This window comes from Pelobates fuscus, chromosome 1, assembly GCF_036172605.1.
Source record: "Pelobates fuscus isolate aPelFus1 chromosome 1, aPelFus1.pri, whole genome shotgun sequence".
Lineage (NCBI taxonomy): Eukaryota > Metazoa > Chordata > Amphibia > Anura > Pelobatidae > Pelobates > Pelobates fuscus.
The window spans coordinates 68,786,416-68,807,381 of record NC_086317.1 but is presented as its reverse complement, the minus strand read 5'-3'; the positions used below and the strand labels follow the sequence as shown (position 1 = coordinate 68,807,381).

Sequence of the window (20,966 nt, the reverse complement as noted above, 5' to 3'; positions counted from 1 at the left end):
CACGTGGTCAATGATGCTAAAGGGGACAATACACAATATTAAGAACTAAGGGTATGCAGACTTTAACAGGGGTCATTTCATTTTTTTTCTTTGCTGCCATGTTTTCATTTAAGATTGTGCCATTCTGTTATAACCTACAGTTGAATATGAATCCCATAAGAAATAAAAGAAGTGTGTTTTGCCTGCTCACTCATGTTTTCTTTAAAACATTTACATATATTACCAATCTCCCCCCCCCCCCCCCCAAGCATTAACAACAAAACAGCTATCCATGAGTTCACTGGCTTTGCTCCTCTTCCTGAGTTGTATTTCAAAGCTGTTCTATACAGCAGACACACTAAGGAATCCATGTATAAAGTGTAATTATGAGGCTCTTTGTTGAGCTCATTTGCAATTGCCTACCCAGAATCCCTTGCAGTAGTGAGAGCATTGTTAAAGTGAGATTTCTGTGTTTAGCAATGACATACATACATATGATATATAGACATAAGCATGTTTACAAGCACACTCACCACACATTCGTTTGACATATTCTACTATTTTTCTATAATTGGTGCAAGGAATGACAATCATGAACTTTTTATTTATACAGACATTTTCAACATGTAAATAGTAAATGTGCGGTTTAATATATTGAATAGTAAGGCATGTAAAAGCAGGACAACACTAAAGAGAGAAAACACACTCAGAGAAACAGTTAAGTGTGTGGGACAGAAAGAGGAGGCGATCACACAGCTTGATGTACTTTACCTTGTCTTCACTGAGTAGCTTCACGTCATATTTGTGTGCCAGGAACTTGGGTGGAACCCATTTTTTCTCCTCCTTTTTTAAGCTTACAGGAAGTTTACGAGGAGAGCGTCTAGCCCTGTCGCCTGCAGAATAGAAAACCATTAAGGTTGAAAAGGTTTATGAATTCATGTTAATACAAAACATACGGTAAAAGGAAATATAGATTTACAGTGTCACAGGAGGGGGTTATTAAATAGGAATTTCTAGAGCATGGAGAGCAAGAGAAATGCTCATGTATTAGGCATACAGAAGCTACAAAGATATCGGAATGGGAGAATTTGTTCCATTATTTTTAAAAGAGTTTTTTTATTTATTCCCCTATCAATTCTAGCTTTAGTGAATGAATTGCAGCAAGGCTTTTCTAGAAACAATTTTGCCATTCTGTCCGGTCAAGTCACAGGTATGTCCCAGCACAAGGTAACATTTTCAGGAAACAAAAAGGAGACTTGTAAATAGCCACAGTACATACTTTCTCTAAGGCTGCTCAGTGTATCTAATCGACTTTCTTCTTTCAACTGGTTGTCCTGAGCTATCCGATTGGAGTTTTCTTTATCACTTGATGGAGAATCGCAAGCAGCATCAGCCTTTTTTTCTGTAGCCAGCATCTCATCAGTCTCTAGAGGATGCATTTGTTCAATTTTCACTTTCAAGTACTTTTCTGGTCCCACCTATGCAAAATTTAATATAAATGAGACTTTAACTTACACCATTAATAAACCACCACAGACTTTCATAAGCTAGTTTTATCATGCAAACCAATACACACCACACATGCACAGATAGGTTCTACAAGAAATTCTTCCCCAAATCAAAACCAGTTTTGCTTCGGGGTCCTAGTCATTGAACTTATTTTTTAAATTATGGTATTGTGTTGGGTGCTTGTCATCAACATCTTTATGTTCCCCACAAGGTGGCAGCAGTCACATTGTGTCCTACATGTTGGAAGGGGGAGGCATCCCCCAGCATGTAAGAGGTGGGACTGGCGTTCGGAACAAAGGGTAAAGCAGGGAAGAGGCAGTGTGATAGCAGTGAAGTCATAGCACAGCAGAGAAAAGGCAGGGGTTGTGGTGGGATGAATTAGTACAGCAAGGAAAGGGTATGGCTAAGCTGGCTGCTGGAGACAATTAGTAAAGGATTATTGTGATGTAGACAGGAGCAACGCAGCTGGCTCATATTACATTTGCAGATGTTCTGCTAGCTGCATTAACAGAGCAGCAGGACCCTTACAGTACTTACAAGGCACCAGAAAGCACTACCTTGTACATGGTATGAGAAGTCCTGATGCAATACAAACAAACATACTCCAAACTCAATTCTTGTTAAGGACATTTCAGAAGTGCTAAAATACTAGATTATAAACTCATGGGGCTCAGTTCTAAGTTGGAATTGTACTGGTAAAAATAAAACTACAGTGGCAAAAAAAACACTGAATATTTTAATTTAAAGTGGACAAAACTGTAAAGTTTAAAACTATAATAAATAAAATCTTATACTATACAACATCTATAACTTATTTTAAAGAGGTAAATGCTAGTGGTGTAATAAAAAAAAGAAAAGGCGAAGACCACAAAATAGTGCAATTAGCCAACCTCAAGTGCATACCTCAAATTCACACTCTTCCCCTACAGAATACTTTGTCATTATCTCCATCCAAGCCTGGTCAACCAATTTGTCCAAGGAGATTGTGTTATGGTGAACAAGCTCTAGCACCTGCTTTTCATACCACAAAGGGAATTCTTCTTTCAAGCTACATAAAATAAAATTTAAAAAAAATTACCACACGAGAGAAAAAAAAAAAAAGTCAAGTAACGTTCATTTGTATTAATGGGGTTCATGACAAACTGCACAATAATCAAGATCCCAAGTAGTAATTCTAAGGTTTTTTTGTAGCAACTGGAAATATCGAGTCAAGAAAATCAATATTTATTCAAACATGACAATTTTACAAGATATAGATAGATCAGACCACAAGGTAGGGCTAGTCAAAGTAGAATTGTGATTTTTCCATCCTTACACCACCATCTCAATGGTTTCACAACCAGACCTCAAGACACACCTATTGGTACATGATTAAGGCATTACCCAGTTTTTTTTTCCTCTCTTTTTTTCTAAAAACACAATATTTGACTGTTAGGCATGCTTTGAGGACTGGTTTAGAAACCACAGATCTAGATGGTAATCTACCTCTGGATGCTCTCTCCTTATGGCAAGGGCAGCCAGAGGTCAGTTTGCAAAATCCCTCAAAATAAAAACAAAAACCCTACAACCTTTACATACACTGAGGCACAGTAAAATAAGAGTCTGCTATAACTATGTTGCACAAGACCGACCCCCCCCCCCCAAAAAATAAAACATTGTTTTAGGTCGGTGGGAAAACCACTGTATATAAAATATATATTCATTTAAACAGTAAAATAAAAACCCACCTAAGACCACCCAAAACAAAGTATGACCAAGAAACTGGCTGAAAAATAAAGGCCAGGGACAGACTCACTAGTTTACAACTGTAAGCGGACACGTTAATCATGACTGATATGTTTCCTCCCACATTCTTTTTACATTTAGCATTGTACTTTGTTTACATTCAGTACTGTAGCATTGTACCGTACTCAGCTAATCAGGTTCAGAATTATATTAGTATACATAAAAATTAGAAGCCATCTTAAAGTACTACTACTCACAGCTCTGCCACTTCCTGTTCCTCGTCCCAGGCCTCTTTGTGAGTCAGCTGATTGCTTCCCGTACTCTTGCATGTCCAGATCCGTTCTGCATATCGTTCCAGACGTGCTTCATACTCTCTGTAGTACAATAGGTCAGGAAAATGCAAACAAGCCTTGGCATGACCGAAACGTTATTTTAAAGAAACACTAATGTCAGGAACACAATCATGTATTCCTGACACTATCGTGTTAAACTATTAAAGATCCCCAGTTCCCCTCCAATATCAGTAAAATGGTAATTTTACTCACATTTTCTTCCACGTCCGTCTGGAGCATGTAGCTCCACCTCTATAGCTGTGAACAAGCTTGATCTTAGAAAATCCAATGCTTTTCAATAAGAAAGAATTAGGATGCTACTGCCCATGCGCAGCAAAACACCACGCTGCAACAATTAGCATCTCCTCAGATGCATTTAAGCAATGCATCTCTATGAGCATTGGACTAGGAAGCACCTCTTATGGCTTTTTTTTTTGTGTGTTTTGAATATTTTTATTGGTTCCACAATATATCTTCATGCATCAAACTGATTTGTAATAAAGCGAGTGATTGCCCACGCAGGGGCTTATGCATTGGTTTAACACAGTATATACATTTGGTTGCCTGCGCTGAGGCGGATTTGTCTTTGCCTGTTTAGTTGAACTTTTGTGTTCACAGTTGGTTGCTTCGCGCTTTATACACTTCTGTATTGTGTTGCCCTTTTAGTTCGGTTAGAGCGTTAATTAAGTGTTTTGTGTAGTACTGTGTGTTTGCTGGTTAGTAAATGCAACTTGTCGCCTGTGCAGAGGCGGATTAATCAACTTACAGAATGGATGCAGACATTAAGCAATAATCAAAAATACTAAACCTTTTCCAACTCTGAACCTAAGGAGCATATTTGTTTTTAGGCTGCTGCAGATTAATATGATGAAGCTATCTGGTTATCAGGTGATATGATGAAGCTATCTGGTTATCAGGTGATATGATGAAGCTATCTGGTTATCAGGTGATATGATGAAGCTATCTGGTTATCAGGTGATATGATGAAGCTATCTGGTTATCAGGTGATATGATGAAGCTATCTGGTTATCAGGTGATATGATGAAGCTATCTGGTTATCAGGTGATATGATGAAGCTATCTGGTTATCAGGTGATATGATGAAGCTATCTGGTTATCAGGTGATATGATGAAGCTATCTGGTTATCAGGTGATATGATGAAGCTATCTGGTTATCAGGTGATATGATGAAGCTATCTGGTTATCAGGTGTGGAGGCGTTCTTATGCAGCAATGTAAACAGCAGCCTTCTGAAACAGATTAAGTTCGAGTTCCAAGGTTCCACTCTACAATAAATATAACCCACCACACATACACAACTCAAAGAAAACCATCAAAGTAATCAATGCACACCAACAATACAGATTGTAAGAATCCTGCAGTTATTATGCCTTGAAAGGTTGGTATCTTACATTTCAAATGTTGCTGCACTTAAGCAAAAAGAATGCTGGCATGTCCCTGGTTTCATTATGGCATTTGAGTCCTAGCCTGTGCACAGGTTCAGTTTTAGAGTGTAAACACACTTTCAGAGTTTCCTGCATGGTCATGGTCAGTGACACACACTATGAAATGTTAACTATTCAAATCAGATGTAAACAAGTTTGTGAATGATATATATACAAACACACACACACACACACACAATAAAAAAAAAATAGGGGGTCCACTAAAACACAATGCTCCTTTAGAGCAGCACTGTCAACCTGGCCTGTCAAGTGAGTATTTCATAAAGATAAAAAATACTCACACGGACAATGTTGGAATTTCATTGAAATCCAAACTAATAAAAAGATATACTGAGTCTAAGTAAGGACTACTGTGTCTCTGTGTTTTTCCCTGAAACTTCTAGACATTGGGCAGAGATACTATTGTGTCAATGGCTGCAGATAATTTGTAATGAAGAGACATCGGCACTGGACCCAGGTAAGTGATAGGTGTTCTTAACCTCTTCTACACCATGGGGGGAGGAACCTTCACAAAGGGGGAAGCTATAGTGCCAGGAAAACGAGTTTGTTTTCCTGGCACTATAGTTTCCCTTTAAAGGACCTGGGAATATGCACTTAGACCACTTCAATGAGCTGAAGTTGTGTGGGTGCCTCGAGTGTCTTTAATTAAACCGTTTTGGTCTACAGATCATGTCCCTGCAGTCTTACTGCCTAGTCACAGTTTCTCTTGTCTGTTACTGGTGTGGGCGGTGTGAAAAACTGACCCTCGTCACTTGTTCTTGGAAGGGCCTGCTTGCCAGCCTCTTGCCAAAAGACTATGGCCAGGTCAGCGACTGTAAAACCCATATTTTATTCCCCCTGGCTCGGCACTTTCCATAGAGCCAAACTAGCTCACTGGCAGCCGTTCGCATGGACCAAAACCGCGAATAGACTTCAGGGGGACTTAGCGGCAAATGCCCTATAACTATCTTCGGCATAAAAACTATGCGGTTCCCGGTCGATCCCCAGCGGCACTTAGCCGCGATTCTATGGAATGGTTTTGGGAATGGGACCATGTGTACGGTCGGCCAAAACTAACTTCCACGAAATTCCTGAACCGATCTGGGTGATTGTTCGATATGTTTACCCTGATCGGGGCCATCGGGGGATTGTGTGTTTTAGGGTATTTTTGGGGCGTTTGGGAAATGTGTGTTTTTTATGTTTGGAGATAATGGAGTTTAATACAGTGCTTGACTATTATATCACAGGAATAAGAGAGGTATCCAGGTAAGAGGGCAAACATTGCCAGGGACCTCCTTACATCATAACCATTACAGCAGACTGTAAAGAAACACTAAGCTAAGCTTGCATTAGGGGATTACGAGTTAACAGAGGGTCCTCTTTCAGTTTATAAAAAGTACAGATTTCGAGAGAAACTGGCACTTTTATAACAGTGCTAAATTGGGACCCACACAACATTTCAAACTTAATACTAGATTTCATGTTGTCAGCATAAAAGTCTACTTAACAAAGATATACAATAAGTTTCCACACACTGACAATTTGATAGGACTACACGAATGGCATCACCTTTTTACCCCAATAGCGAGGAACGCAAACAACCCAAACTCCGATACCATAAATTCAGAGTTTTACTAAAATGGAGGGACTGGGTGTAGCAGTTTTCTTACTGTTCAGAAAACACCTGCTAATTAATACGATGTACTCCTACTGGCCATTTCACAACCCAGTGTCTACTGAACAGACACAAACCTTATACAAGAATTGTTATAGTCTCCCTTTAAAGACTATAGCGTATGCAAGCAGGAATGTAAAACCATTTAACAAACACATACACTGCTTAAAACGTTCAAATACTACACTAGCCATGCCTTAAAACTGCATAAAAATACATACATATTTCCATTTCCCCCCTTCTATAAGAGTGTCGAATGTCACATATGTTTTCATTGTATGTCCTACTTCAAGCAATAGTTATGCAACAGACGTTGAAAAGCTGCCTACTACATAGAGTTTAGGAAATAGTTAATTTTGGCATCTCAGCACCACAGCAGGAAACAAGCATTAAGTAGACCTATACAATTGTGATACAAGATAGGCCCATGTTAATATGACACAAAAATTGTTAGACCCACGAAGGAAAGTGTTCACACAGCTCTATCAAATGTGGAAGACATGACTGAATACTTTATGTGGAGCATGCGACTTAAACATGAATCTATAGTTTTTAAATAGTTGAACGTAATTACAGTGTCTACGGATGCTTTCTCATCCCCCCGTTAAATGGTAACTATCACCCCTGAAGACAAAGCCCCCAGAAACAATGGAGCAATAACTGCTAAACACTTGAAAGAAAACAAAACTTCAAATATGCTTTCTTAGGCTTACGAAAGTTTTCCTATACACACACACAGAATTACTATTTCCTTTTAAAAACAAAAAAATGTAATGATTTTAAGACAAACTTCATAGAATACAGTCACACTACCACACAATAGAACAAATCTAAAAAGGTGTAACAAGGCCTCAGACCGCATCACAGGAAAGAGGAAACCAATGAATTTCCCACATGAACTTCCAAATCTCCTCCCACCCATCTACTAGACAGGAAGAGCTATGATACATTTATATAGAGTACTGAACGATGGTACCCTATAGCACAGAAATACATCTAGAGAATCTTTGCTGATTTTAACAAGTAGATTTTCTTGAACTGGTTTTCAAAGGGTTAAAACATATTTACTTATTTTGCATAATTAACAGAAAGCAGGTGTTTTTTTTTTTTTTAGAAGGTTAGCATGAAGTTCAAAAGAGCACAGAGGCACACAATCATATTGCAAGCCAATGCATTAATAGCTAGGAATGTACATAAGGGAAGAGGATTAGACTGTTGTAGCACAGAATGATACACAAGTGTGAAAGATCTGATTAACAGTTTTCATATAAGTACTGAATACCTAATGAAACACAACTGTGTCCTTGTTAAATTCAGACTTTAGCAGAATGATGAATATGTTTTAGTAATTTATGCCTACGACCACTAAAGAAAAAAAACAACAAAGAACACCTCACTAATTTGCAATACACCTCTTCCAATAGGAGGTGGAAGCACTTTGCAGGCAGCCAACAGTATGACATGTCCTTCACTCCAAGTCTATAATATTGCACTAAGCATGAAATAACCAAGTGTTTCACTTCCTTAAAGACAGAACAGAATGGAACGCGCAGTTGCTATCAGATTCTGGCACAATCCCACACCAGACACTTCTATGGCTGAGAACTCTGTCCTGACAACAGGACAAACCACATACAGTCCTTTCTCCAACCAGCATACCCTATAAGTGAACTCACTGCATCCACACAACAGGAACAAAGAAACCCCCATCAGTGGAGAGCATGGGCACGAACTGCTACTTACCTCTTCTACCAGCTGCCCCCAGACAGTAAAACAAGTGGTAATATCTAACCTACAGCACACCACCTGCTCTACACAGCCTGTCATTCAGCTTGCCTGAGCCCCACGGGAGTTGTAGTGGTCTGATAGCCTGAGCATCATGGGAGTTGTAGTGGTCTGATAGCCTGAGCCCCACGAGAGTTGTAGTGGTGTGATAGCCTGAGCCCCATGGGAGTTGTAGTGGTGTGATAGCCTGAGCCCCATGGGAGTTGTAGTGGTGTGATAGCCTGAGCCCCATGGGAGTTGTAGTGGTGTGATAGCCTGAGCCCCATGGGAGTTGTAGTGGTGTGATAGCCTGAGCCCCATGGGAGTTGTAGTGGTGTGATAGCCTGAGCCCCATGGGAGTTGTAGTGGTGTGATAGCCTGAGCCCCATGGGAGTTGTAGTGGTGTGATAGCCTGAGCATCATGGGAGTTGTAGTGGTGTGATAGCCTGAGCATCATGGGAGTTGTAGTAGTGTGAGCCTGAGCACCATGGGAGTTGTAGTAGTGTGAGCCTGAGCACCATGGGAGTTGTAGTAGTGTGAGCCTGAGCACCATGGGAGTTGTAGTAGTGTGTGAGCCTGAGCACCATGGGAGTTGTAGTAGTGTGATAGCCTGAGCACTATGAGTTAGGATCCCAGGTGCCTGGCTGCCCGGAGGTCTAATTCGCCCATCGGTTATAGAACTACAACTCCCATGATGCTCTCCAAGCGTGAAGGCTGGCAGAGCCTGATGGGAGTTGTAGTTCCCGGACAGCCGGTCACTAGTTGTCGGACCCCGTTATTGGGATGTTTGGGCAGTCCCCGGCAGCGAGCAGGTTAATCCCCATTGTCCGTCCTCCCTCCCGCCATCACGGCCTGTCAGGAAGGATACTCCCGGCTCCGGAAGGCCTCCCCGGAGTGCTCCACTGTAAACACCTCCCCGTCTCCGGGAGCCTCGCTCAGCGCTTTCACCAGAGGGAAGGGCTTGCGGCCCAGCAGCGGCGCCATCCCGGGAGCGGTGCGTGTGTCCGGGGGAGAGCGGTCCCTGTGAGGCCGGCCCGTTCAGCCCGAGATCCTGCAGCTACACAACGCCTGCTCGTCCGTCCGAACCTCCGCCGCCGGCTTCCCGCCCGCCTCCGTCACAAACTCTAAATAAAGGGAAAGGATTGAAAAATGGCGGGAGATTCCCTTCCGTCGCCGGCTTCCTCCGCCTCCTTGTCGGGGCGCACACTAGCCTGACTGCGATGACCGTTTAGCCACGCCCTCTCAACCGCCTCCGCCAGATTCCCTATCGGGCGGGGCTAAGCCGGCGCGACGTTCTGCGCTCCTCTAATTGGATAATCGGCAAAAGGCTGGCCCCGCCCCCTTTGTCTCTACCTTCGCCTTCTAAGATTGGTTGCGGCGTGCGCGCGCAACGGGGTCGCAGAATGTCATTAAATATTGATTTTTTTTTTGTGATTTTTTTTTTTAATACGATGAACTTTATTGTTATATACATGCGCATTAAAAAGCAACAACATCCGGGTATCCGCTTTGCTTTGTGTTGATTGCTTTGCTAAACACACTCACTGCAGCCGACTGGCTAGTGGCAATAAGATCTGGCTGGTAAACATGGCTAGTGACAATAAGAGCTGGCTGGCTGGTAAACATGGCTAGTGGCAATAAGATCTGGCTGGTAAACATGGCTAGTGACAATAAGAGCTGGCTGGCTGGTAAACATGGCTAGTGACAATAAGATCTGGCTGGTAAACATGGCTAGTGACAATAAGAGCTGGCTGGCTGGTAAACATGGCTGGTGACAATAAGAGCTGGCTGGCCGGTAAACATGGCTAGTGACAATAAGAGCTGGCTGGCCGGTAAACATGGCTAGTGACAATAAGAGCTGGCTGGCTGATAAACATGGCTAGTGGCAATAAGATCTGGCTGGTAAACATGGCTAGTGGCAATAAGATCTGGCTGGCCGGCTGCTAAACATGGCTAGTGACAATAAGAGCTGGCTGGCTGCTAAACATGGCTAGTGACAATAAGATCTGTCTGGCCGGTAAACATGGCTAGTGACAATAAGAGCTGGCTGGCTGGTAAGTAAACATGGCTAGTGACAATAAGAGCTGGCTGGCTGCTAAACATGTCTAGTGACAATAAGAGCTGGCTGGCCGGCTGGTAAACATGGCTAGTGACAATAAGATCTGGCTGGCCAGTAAACATGGCTAGTGACAATAAGAGCTGGCTGGCCGGTAAACAAGGCTAGTGACAATAAGAGCTGGCTGGCCGGCTGCTAAACATGGCTAGTGACAATAAGAGCTAGCTGGCTGGCTGCTAAACATGGCTAGTGACAATAAGATCTGGCTGGCCGGTAAACATGGCTAGTGACAATAAGAGCTAGCTGGCCGGCTGCTAAACATGGCTAGTGACAATAAGATCTGGCTGGCCGGTAAACATGGCTAGTGACAATAAGCGCTGGCTGGCTGGCCGGTAAACATGGCTAGTGACAATAAGATCTGGCTGGCCGGTAAACATGGCTAGTGACAATAAGAGCTAGCTGGCTGCTAAACATGTCTAGTGACAATAAGAGCTGGCTGGCCGGCTGGTAAACATGGCTAGTGACAATAAGATCTGGCTGGCCAGTAAACATGGCTAGTGACAATAAGAGCTGGCTGGCCGGTAAACATGGCTAGTGACAATAAGCGCTAGCTGGCTGCTAAACACGTCTAGTGACAATAAGAGCTGGCTGGCCGGCTGGTAAACATGGCTAGTGACAATAAGATCTGGCTGGCCAGTAAACATGGCTAGTGACAATAAGAGCTGGCTGGCCGGTAAACAAGGCCAGTGATAATAAGAGCTGGCTGGCTGGTAAACATGGCTAGGACAATAAGATCTGGCTGGCCGGTAAACATGGCTAGTGACAAAAGATCTGGCTGGCTGGTAATCATGTCTAGTGACAATAAGATCTGGCTGGCCGGTAAACATGTCTAGTGACAATAAGAGCTGACTGGCCGGCCGGTAAACATGGCTAGTGACAATAAGATCTGGCTGGCTGGCCGGTAAACATGGCTAGTGACAATAAGATCTGGCTGGCCGGTAAACATGGCTAGTGACAATAAGAGCTAGCTGGCCGGCTGCTAAACATGGCTAGTGACAATAAGATCTGGCTGGCCGGTAAACATGGCTAGTGACAATAAGCGCTGGCTGGCTGGCCGGTAAACATGGCTAGTGACAATAAGATCTGGCTGGCCGGTAAACATGGCTAGTGACAATAAGAGCTAGCTGGCTGCTAAACATGTCTAGTGACAATAAGAGCTGGCTGGCCGGCTGGTAAACATGGCTAGTGACAATAAGATCTGGCTGGCCGGTAAACATGTCTAGTGACAATAAGAGCTGACTGGCCGGCCGGTAAACATGGCTAGTGACAATAAGATCTGGCTGGCTGGCCGGTAAACATGGCTAGTGACAATAAGATCTGGCTGGCCGGTAAACATGGCTAGTGACAATAAGAGCTAGCTGGCCGGCTGCTAAACATGGCTAGTGACAATAAGATCTGGCTGGCCGGTAAACATGGCTAGTGACAATAAGCGCTGGCTGGCTGGCCGGTAAACATGGCTAGTGACAATAAGATCTGGCTGGCCGGTAAACATGGCTAGTGACAATAAGAGCTAGCTGGCTGCTAAACATGTCTAGTGACAATAAGAGCTGGCTGGCCGGCTGGTAAACATGGCTAGTGACAATAAGATCTGGCTGGCCAGTAAACATGGCTAGTGACAATAAGAGCTGGCTGGCCGGTAAACAAGGCTAGTGACAATAAGAGCTAGCTGGCTGGCTGGTAAACATGGCTAGGACAATAAGATCTGGCTGGCCGGTAAACATGGCTAGTGACAATAAGATCTGGCTGGCTGGTAATCATGTCTAGTGACAATAAGATCTGGCTGGCCGGTAAACATGTCTAGTGACAATAAGAGCTGACTGGCCGGCCGGTAAACATGGCTAGTGACAATAAGATCTGGCTGGCTGGCCGGTAAACATGGCTAGTGACAATAAGATCTGGCTGGCCGGTAAACATGGCTAGTGACAATAAGAGCTGGCTGGCTGCTAAACATGTCTAGTGACAATAAGAGCTGGCTGGCCGGCTGGTAAACATGGCTAGTGACAATAAGATCTGGCTGGCCAGTAAACATGGCTAGTGACAATAAGAGCTGGCTGGCCGGTAAACAAGGCTAGTGACAATAAGAGCTGGCTGGCTGGTAAACATGGCTAGGACAATAAGATCTGGCTGGCCGGTAAACATGGCTAGTGACAATAAGATCTGGCTGGCCGGTAATCATGTCTAGTGACAATAAGATCTGGCTGTCCGGTAAACATGTCTAGTGACAATAAGAGCTGGCTGGCCGGCCGGTAAACATGGCTAGTGACAATAAGATCTGGCTGGCTGGCCGGTAAACATGGCTAGTGACAATAAGAGCTGGCTGGCTGGCCAGTAAACATGGCTAGTGACAATAAAATCTGGCTGGCCGGTAAACATGGCTAGTGACAATAAGAGCTGGCTGGCCGGCTGGTAAACATGGCTAGTGACAATAAGATCTGCCTCGCCGATAAACATGGCTAGTGACAATAAGAGCTGGCTGGCCGGTAAACATGGCTAGTGACAATAAGATCTGGCTGGCCGGTAATCATGTCTAGTGACAATAAGATCTGGCTGGCTGGTAAACATGGCTAGGACAATAAGATCTGGCTGGCCGGTAAACATGGCTAGTGACAATAAGATCTGGCTGGCCGGTAATCATGTCTAGTGACAATAAGATCTGGCTGGCCGGTAAACATGTCTAGTGACAATAAGTGCTGGCTGGCCGGCCGGTAAACATGGCTAGTGACAATAAGATCTGGCTGGCTGGCCGGTAAACATGGCTAGTGACAATAAGATCTGGCTGGCCAGTAAACATGGCTAGTGACAATAAGAGCTGGCTGGCCGGCTGGTAAACATGGCTAGTGACAATAAGATCTGCCTCGCCGATAAACATGGCTAGTGACAATAAGAGCTGGCTGGCCGGTAAACATGGCTAGTGACAATAAGAGCTGGCTGGCTGGTAAACATGGCTAGTGACAATAAGATCTGCCTCGCCGGTAAACATGGCTAGTGACAATAAGGGCTGGCTGGCCGGTAAACATGGCTAGTGACAATAAGATCTGGCTGGTAAACATGGATAGTGATAATAAGAGCTGGCTGGCTGGTAAACATGGCTAGTGACAATAAGAGCTGGCCGGAGGATGATGGATGGGAACAGGCTGCCAGACACCATTACTGACCTACAAAAGTATCAGCTCAGGAAATCTCCCCCATCTCTCTGCCACCAGCCTCTCTCTGCTCTGTGCCATCTCTCTGCCACCAGCCTTTCTCTGCTCTGTGCCATCTCTCTGCCCTTAGCCTCTCTGTGACCAGCCTCTCTCTGCCCTGTGCCACCTCACTGCCACCAGCCTCTCTCTGTACCCAGCCTCTCTGTGCCATCTCTCTGCCACAAGCCTCTCTCTGCCCTGTGCCATCTCACTGCCACTAGCCTTTCCGTGCCATCTCTCTGCCACCAGCCTCTCTCTGCCCTGTGCCATCTCACTGCCACTAGCCTCTCTCTGCCCTGTGCCATATCACTGCCACCATCCTCTCTGTGCCATCTCTCTGCCACCAGCCTCTCTCTGTCCTTAGCCTCTGTGCCATCTCTCTGCCACCATCCTCTCCCTGCCTTTGCGATAAGTACCACCACTATTTTGTGTAAGACTTCTACAAAGGGATTCCATAGTTTTTTTTGTTTTTTTAATTAACAGTGTTACACTATATCTGTTTCTTTCCTGTCTAAAAGGTGGCTACATAGATTCCCCTGGACTGGAGATTGGAACCAAATAGTAACACTAAGGAACTCTTTGTTAGGGATCGACCAATATAGATTTTTTTTTCAGAGCTGATACCGATACCAATAATCTGAACTTTCAGGCCGATAGCCGATAACTTACCGATAATCTGTACATTTACGATTTAAAAATAAAAATAAATAAAAAATCTACTGTTAACTGAACATGTTTATTATTTTTTTTTTTGGGGGGGGGGGGGGGGGGGTAAATGCACAAAAGGTAAATGCACAAAACATACATGCCAGTCAGAATTTTTTATGTTTTCAATAATGTGTGTGTGGTTGATGAAGTGAGAGTATTTGATTAGTGAAAGCAGTGTGTGTGTGTTTGTGTAGTGTGTATATAATGAATGCAGAGGGTGGGTTTGTGTAGTATGTGTATAGTGGATGCAGTGTGTGTTTGTGTAGTGTGTATATAATTAATGCAGTGTGTGTGTGTAGTGTGTATAGTGGATGCAGTGTGTGTTTGTGTAGTGTGTATATAATTAATGCAGTATGTGTGTGTAGTGTGTGTATAGTGAATGCAGTGTTTGTGTAGTGTGTGTATAATGAATGCAGAGTGTGTGTGTGTCTATCTCTTGCGGCCTGTGTGGAGCATTGCCATGGTAACCCTATGGCAATGATCTGACGGCCGCGGGACTTGCGAGAGTTACACAGGGGAGCTGAAGGGAATTGCTGGGAAGGTAAGTAAGAGTGTGCTGGGCCCCCCTGGACCCTGATGGTGGCTCTGGTCTGCATTATCGGAAATATTGGTATCTTTATTGGCCGATACGATATTGCTGAAAATACAGAATATCAGCCATACTCGGTCGATCCCTACTCTATGTCATCTATACCATACCCCCTGCAATCTTGGAATATATCCTTTTAAAACTATTTCTTATTTTGGTACTCACTATTCAGTATTTTATTGGCTATGCTTCCCCCCCTCAATATATTTTAGAAGGGGAAGATTGCCTAAACGCTGATACTTTTTACTTTTGTACTTGCTGTTTTTAGAAACTTGGGAAGGTTCTAGTATCTAGCTGCTTTTATTCATTGTATATTTTATATTACCTGTGCGCTCTCTTATAGTGTATGCTTGTACCATTACTGACCTGTCAGAGGGCCTGGGGGCACAGGGCGAGCATTTTTAGCCGTGGTTCAGTCAATTAAATGCACAATAAAGGAAACAAATACAAGTAGTTTCAAATCTTTCAAGATGAATTAAAATGGCTTATATTGTGTAAAAATGGGAATTTAGTCACACTCTCAGTATTTTTACTAAAGTGAAAATTCACACTGGATTTCAAATATAAATGGACACTACAGTAACCAGCACAAATTCAGCTTTAGAGACTGTCCCTGCAGGCTTTTTAATGTAAACACTGCCTTTTCACAGAAAAGGCAGTGTTTACATTGCTGCCTAGTAATACCTCTAGTAACAGTCACTCAGACAGCCACTCGAGGGGCTTCCTGGGTCAGTGCTGCACAATGTGCTCTGCTTCAATACTCTGAGTGCTCCCCCTAGACATGCATTGACTAAATACATTTCAATGAGAAAATGCTGATTGGCGCATAGCGGCCTCTTGACACACATGCACAATAGCCTCCCAATACTTTCCTTTAGGAAGGAATTGGATCTGCTCACATTGTCAAATTTAACGATCTCAGCCACGGGGTGAGACAGAGCAGTCAGCAAGACCGGCGCGGCGCTGGGAAAAAAAAAGTGAGTAAAATCATCTTTTTAAAGTAAAGAGAGGGGCAGTGACCTAACCAGTAATTTTACCACTATTGTGTCAGGAATACATGTGTATGTTCCTGATGCTATAGTGTTCCTTTAAGGCCAAAGCATAGATACCTTAGGTCACCGGCAGAGCGGAGAGACAGAGAAGAGGAATCTCTATGAGTTGGTTAGAGCTTTATAGGTAAGGGTTAGTATTTTGAATGGACACTGTGACAAACTGCCATTTGCCACTGGGCATTGGAGAGGACTTATTGCTAGCCTCCTCCCCTTGCGACTATGTTATTTTCCCTGCCGAAAGGTTTATTTGTACCTTTCTGCGGACTGTTAAAGCCATGCTACCACAGATAGCTATGCCATGGAGCCCAGCCGTATACTGAAAGACTGTATGAAAGACTTTGGCTCCATGGCGATTGAACAGTATGCATTTTTATGTCTTTTATTGTCCTTTGTCTGCCATGTGACTAATGGAGTTTTGCCTCTGTCCTTGGAGATAATTGGATTTCTTCTCAATTATCTCCAGGATAGAAGACTCTGAAACTGGTTTGGGCCGGAAAGCCATGCTTGCAGTGGGTTTTTAAAAATACTTTTGCTAACTTTTGAATCCCTGGTCTGATTCATGCCATTTTTTTAATATGTTATTCCCCTGAATGGATTGATTATGAAAATGTATGTTTTATGTTTGTGACATGTATATTTTAGAAGTTATAGAAACGTATAAAAATATATAAGTTTTAGCTTGGAGATAATTGAGTAGATACAGTAGGAAACTCAATTATCTCCCAAGCAGAGGGGAGGGAATATGTGGGTTGTAACCACTGTTTGATTGGTTAATGCTTAATTGCCTGTGGGCGTCTCCCTTGCAGGGGAGCACTGCATAAAAGCAGAGTCCCTGTCATTAAACATCAGAGTTCTTCTTGACCCTCAATACGTAGCCTTGTCTCGTTATTGGAGGGAACTGCTATATCACACTGGGGATTGCTATGCTCTGCATACTCCCTTGAGCTTTAATCACTTAGTTCTTGTTCCTGTTACGCTCTCCTTGGAGGAGAGGTCTTTCCCACACGGTCCTGAATGCTGGAGGTTCATTCAGGGTGGAAGAAAGACGGCGCGGCTCCAGTTAAGCTACGGCGGTTGTGGAGTCTGCAGTGGTTGAGGTGTCGTCTGCAGTGCGTGGAGTCCTCAGGAAGCGCTAGGAGCATCCGTCAACGGAAGGTGATCCGTTTCAGACACCTGTAGGATTCAGGAAGCCAGTGTAAGGATCGACAGAGGGGCGGGGTATGGGAGGAGCAACGGGTGAGAAAGATCAGCCTGACGGCAGCATTCATTACCAATAGTCAGAGTACAAAAGGGAATAAGAACTTCATAAGACACGCAGGTCATCAATGCAAAGTCATTATAACACATTACACAATGCCAATATCTGTCAAAGGTGGAGAAGTGTAGAGCATACCCCAACCACTGTAGTATTAGAGAAGTGGCAAAGTAGCTTTTTTTTTTTTTTAAACAGCTGGTCTGATATTGAGGCCGCTTTGATGTACCTCGTTCCCTTGATTAGCAGGGAAGGCTTCCCGCAATTGCACAGTACAAAGGGGTTACGATATGGAGGGATCCTTTCGCCCGCTACCCATGTTTGTGCGTATATTTAGTGTGATTCAAATTTAAGGTAAGGCTGTTCTGGGCCATTAAGGTATAGCAGATTCCCTCCGAGAGTTTAGAAATTATATCTTCTCCCCGGTTCTAACCGGGATGGAAGTCTGTAGGGCGTGTCTAAATAGAAATTAGAAATTGATAGAAGGAAAGAGGTGCAAGAAGAAGGGAAAGAATGTTTTAAAAAAAAAAAAAGTGTAGGAGTTCGAAAACTCAGACCAAATAGGGAGCATGGCCCCGGGGCATAACGGATGCCCCCTCCTCCCCCCCAGTCCACCATCCATCCCCTCTACCCATTCCTAAAGTCCCCCAGGATCCCCAGTCTTGTTCCGCCATGAACATAAACCATGTTTGCTACTATGGGCTTCAGTACTAAACATGTAGAAAGGTGGCAAAGTGTGCTGCCTCCGCAATTTGAATTTCCTCTAAAGTTGTTTTTGTTTTTTTACCCTTTAGCTGCTGGGGGTGGCGGGGAACCAGAGGGCTCTATAGTATTAAGAATACAGATTTGTATTCCTAACACTATAGAATCCATTTAAATAAGGCAATATGCTCTAAATCCACCAATATTACCTTAATCTAGCTCATAAGCAGTGATTTTTTTTTTTTTTTTTAATCAAATAGGTTTATTGTGCGGCCATAAATATTCTGTCATTATGTATTCATTTAAAATAGATACACATCTAATCATGAAGCTACAACCTGGCATTGTGATACGAAAAAGTAAAAGATTTGACTCCACTGAGTAAGAACTATTACAGCTGACATAATTACATACATACAGCAGGAGGGCATGGAAACAAAAATGAAAGGTAAGTAGATGCGGTGACTCAAGCAAATAGCACCCCCTTACAGTGGTCTAGAATGGAGAAAGATTATCTTCCCCCTTTCCTACACTGGACAAGGCATAGTAGTGAACCTGGGCAATGTTGATGACATATCTTATACTACTATGTAGCAGAGTACAAAGATCTCACATTGGACTCCAGAGGTACCACCATGGAAAGATTTGCAAATTAGCAGATGGGCTGGAAGACACTGAAAATGAGGCTTCTTCAACTTAGGTTTTCACAATAATAAGATGACTTGAGAAATGCAGAAAAGTTGAACCTTTACGCATGACTTTGAGATTATAATTAGGAAATACACTGCACGCATTACAGCCACTCGTTCACAAACAGAATTAAATGTTAGTCAGTTCGGTCAAGTTCTGCAGCCGAAGAGATTCTTTGAAGCAGCTCCACATTCCCCTCAATATGTAGTCTCTATCAAGATATAATCATGCTTGCGACTGCTGCAATGATGCCTGGGAGGTGTTCAGAATGTCCTGAGGAAGGCTTTCTCTGGCCTGCTGCATTCTCCGCCGTGCTCTCTGAAAGGCATCTGAAGAATAAATAAGATACTGGGTTAATATATCTTAAGAGTATATTTAAATATCGCATTGGACAGGTTGATCTTGTTATCAAAATTTAAATTACTAGGATCAAATAGAACATAAACAAATAAAAATACTAAGCATATACACAACAAGTCCCGCTGAGGTAACCGGGAACCCACGAAGTCCTCATGCCGAATTTAGTTACATAACAATCACAGCTAAGTACCGCTGAGGACAATTTGTGCGTTTGGTTCATGCGAACGGTGGCCAGAGAGCCCGCTTTCGGTTCCATCCGCTTGAAGGGAAAATGCCGAGCCAGGGGCACCCAGGGCAAGCTACTAATGGCCGTTGGGGGGCTTTGTATATGGCCTATAGTCCTGGGGCAGCTGGCTAGCTAGCAGGCTCCTCCAGGAGCTTGTGGCATAGGCACGTTTGTCACACAAACCTAATTAATGCTCCAGAAATTCATTGATTGAAATGTGCACTTTACATTCCACAAGCACTGATTATTTGATGTTTATTAAAATAATGAAAATCAAATATCTAATGCTAAAACACAACCAATGAAATTAGTTTGAATGTCTTGCATAATAAACAATTGCAATAAATCTCCACAACCACAAACCTTACGCATTCTGAGTACAAGTTGACAGTGTCCAAAACAATCCCAGACTACATACTATTTCTGAAGGCCAGTGGCCTGGAAGTCTCGCGGGGGCTACTGATTACAACACCACAGGGTTCTCTGATCACCCTTCCTTGCAGCACCTATAGAGTGACTGGGCTCTCGGTGAAGGATGCTTTCTTGAGTTGTGAGAACTGGCCAGTCTCATCACTGAAGGAGTCAGAATGTCCTGGTCAATATGAAAGGGTGACTGCAGACCACATGAAAGTATTTAAAGGGACCAGTACTTTGAGACACCTGATGTAAATCCTACAGTCAAGCTAAGAAAATAAAGGTGTGACAAACCCTGTAATTTCCCTGGGCCCTTTTTTTCTCTCCGCATTCGGTAGTTGAATCTACCGACCACCCCCTGGCTCATTTAACTTCAAAGTAACCACAAGAGTAAGTGCTTTCACTGAGCGGCCACCATTCGTATAACCGAACAACAAGTGCGCTGGAAGACGGCCATCTTGTCTCCCGACAGCAGGCAGCGGGACATAATCCTCGAGTGTCTGGAACTCTAAGCTGGACACTCTAACCCGCGAACACTGGTAAATTTGTACCAATTCCTGCTTCTATTCTTGAAAAGCCAGGAGAGCGCTGTTTGGTGAAAAGGTATGCATGAGCCAGGGAAACCGTTCAGTATTTTGGGACTACCAAAAGTGACCGACAGCTACCACTTGTCTCCACGTGGGCGGTCGGTCAAAACTTTACCCCGGTAGCGATTCGGCTGCATTCGTGGGATCTGAGTGCTATTTGGACACCTTAAGCGCTCAGATCCAGGCAATATAGGGGATATGGGACTCCTGGGGGCCCCTAGTAATATTATATATGTTTTAGGTTTCATATTTTGTACCTCTAGTCAGGGCCGCCATCAGGGGGTGACAACCGTGACAGTTGTCACGGGCCCGGCGGCCCTGGGGGGCCCGGACTGCTCTGGCAGTCCTGGGCCCCACTTTCCCTCTCTGCATACATAGATCGCGAATATCGCGATCTATGTGTGCAGCCGCGGGCCCCCGGCTCCCTGTTGCCGCAGAGGGGGCCCAGGCCTCCAGCCTCTTCTCTTCTCCTCCCTGCTAATAACTCTCGCGAGACCCGGTTGCCATGGCAACGCTCCGCGGGTCTCGCGAGAGTTATTGGAGGAGAGAAGAGGAGAAGCTGGAGGCCTGGGCACCCTCTGCGGTAACAGGGAGCCGGGGGGCCCCACCATGCCACCGGACCACCGGTGATGGAATCTCCCCCCTCCCTAGACACAGGTAA

The 20,966-nt window shown here is 43.9% G+C and overlaps 1 protein-coding gene across 1 annotated transcript in view; it reads right to left on the bottom strand.

Moving 5' to 3' along the window:
* The window catches only part of BAZ1B (bromodomain adjacent to zinc finger domain 1B), a 38,055-nt gene extending 28,409 nt beyond the window's left edge, over positions 1-9,646 (bottom strand). Inside the window, exons 1-5 of the mRNA XM_063449561.1 lie at positions 9,296-9,646; positions 3,471-3,587; positions 2,392-2,536; positions 1,259-1,457; positions 751-872 (exon numbers count right to left, since the gene is read on the bottom strand). Coding sequence (XP_063305631.1) covers positions 751-872; positions 1,259-1,457; positions 2,392-2,536; positions 3,471-3,587; positions 9,296-9,411 — 699 coding nt within the window. The 5' untranslated portion in view covers positions 9,412-9,646. The remainder of the gene's footprint in view (positions 1-750; positions 873-1,258; positions 1,458-2,391; positions 2,537-3,470; positions 3,588-9,295) is intronic.
* Positions 9,647-20,966: the final 11,320 nt, after the last annotated feature.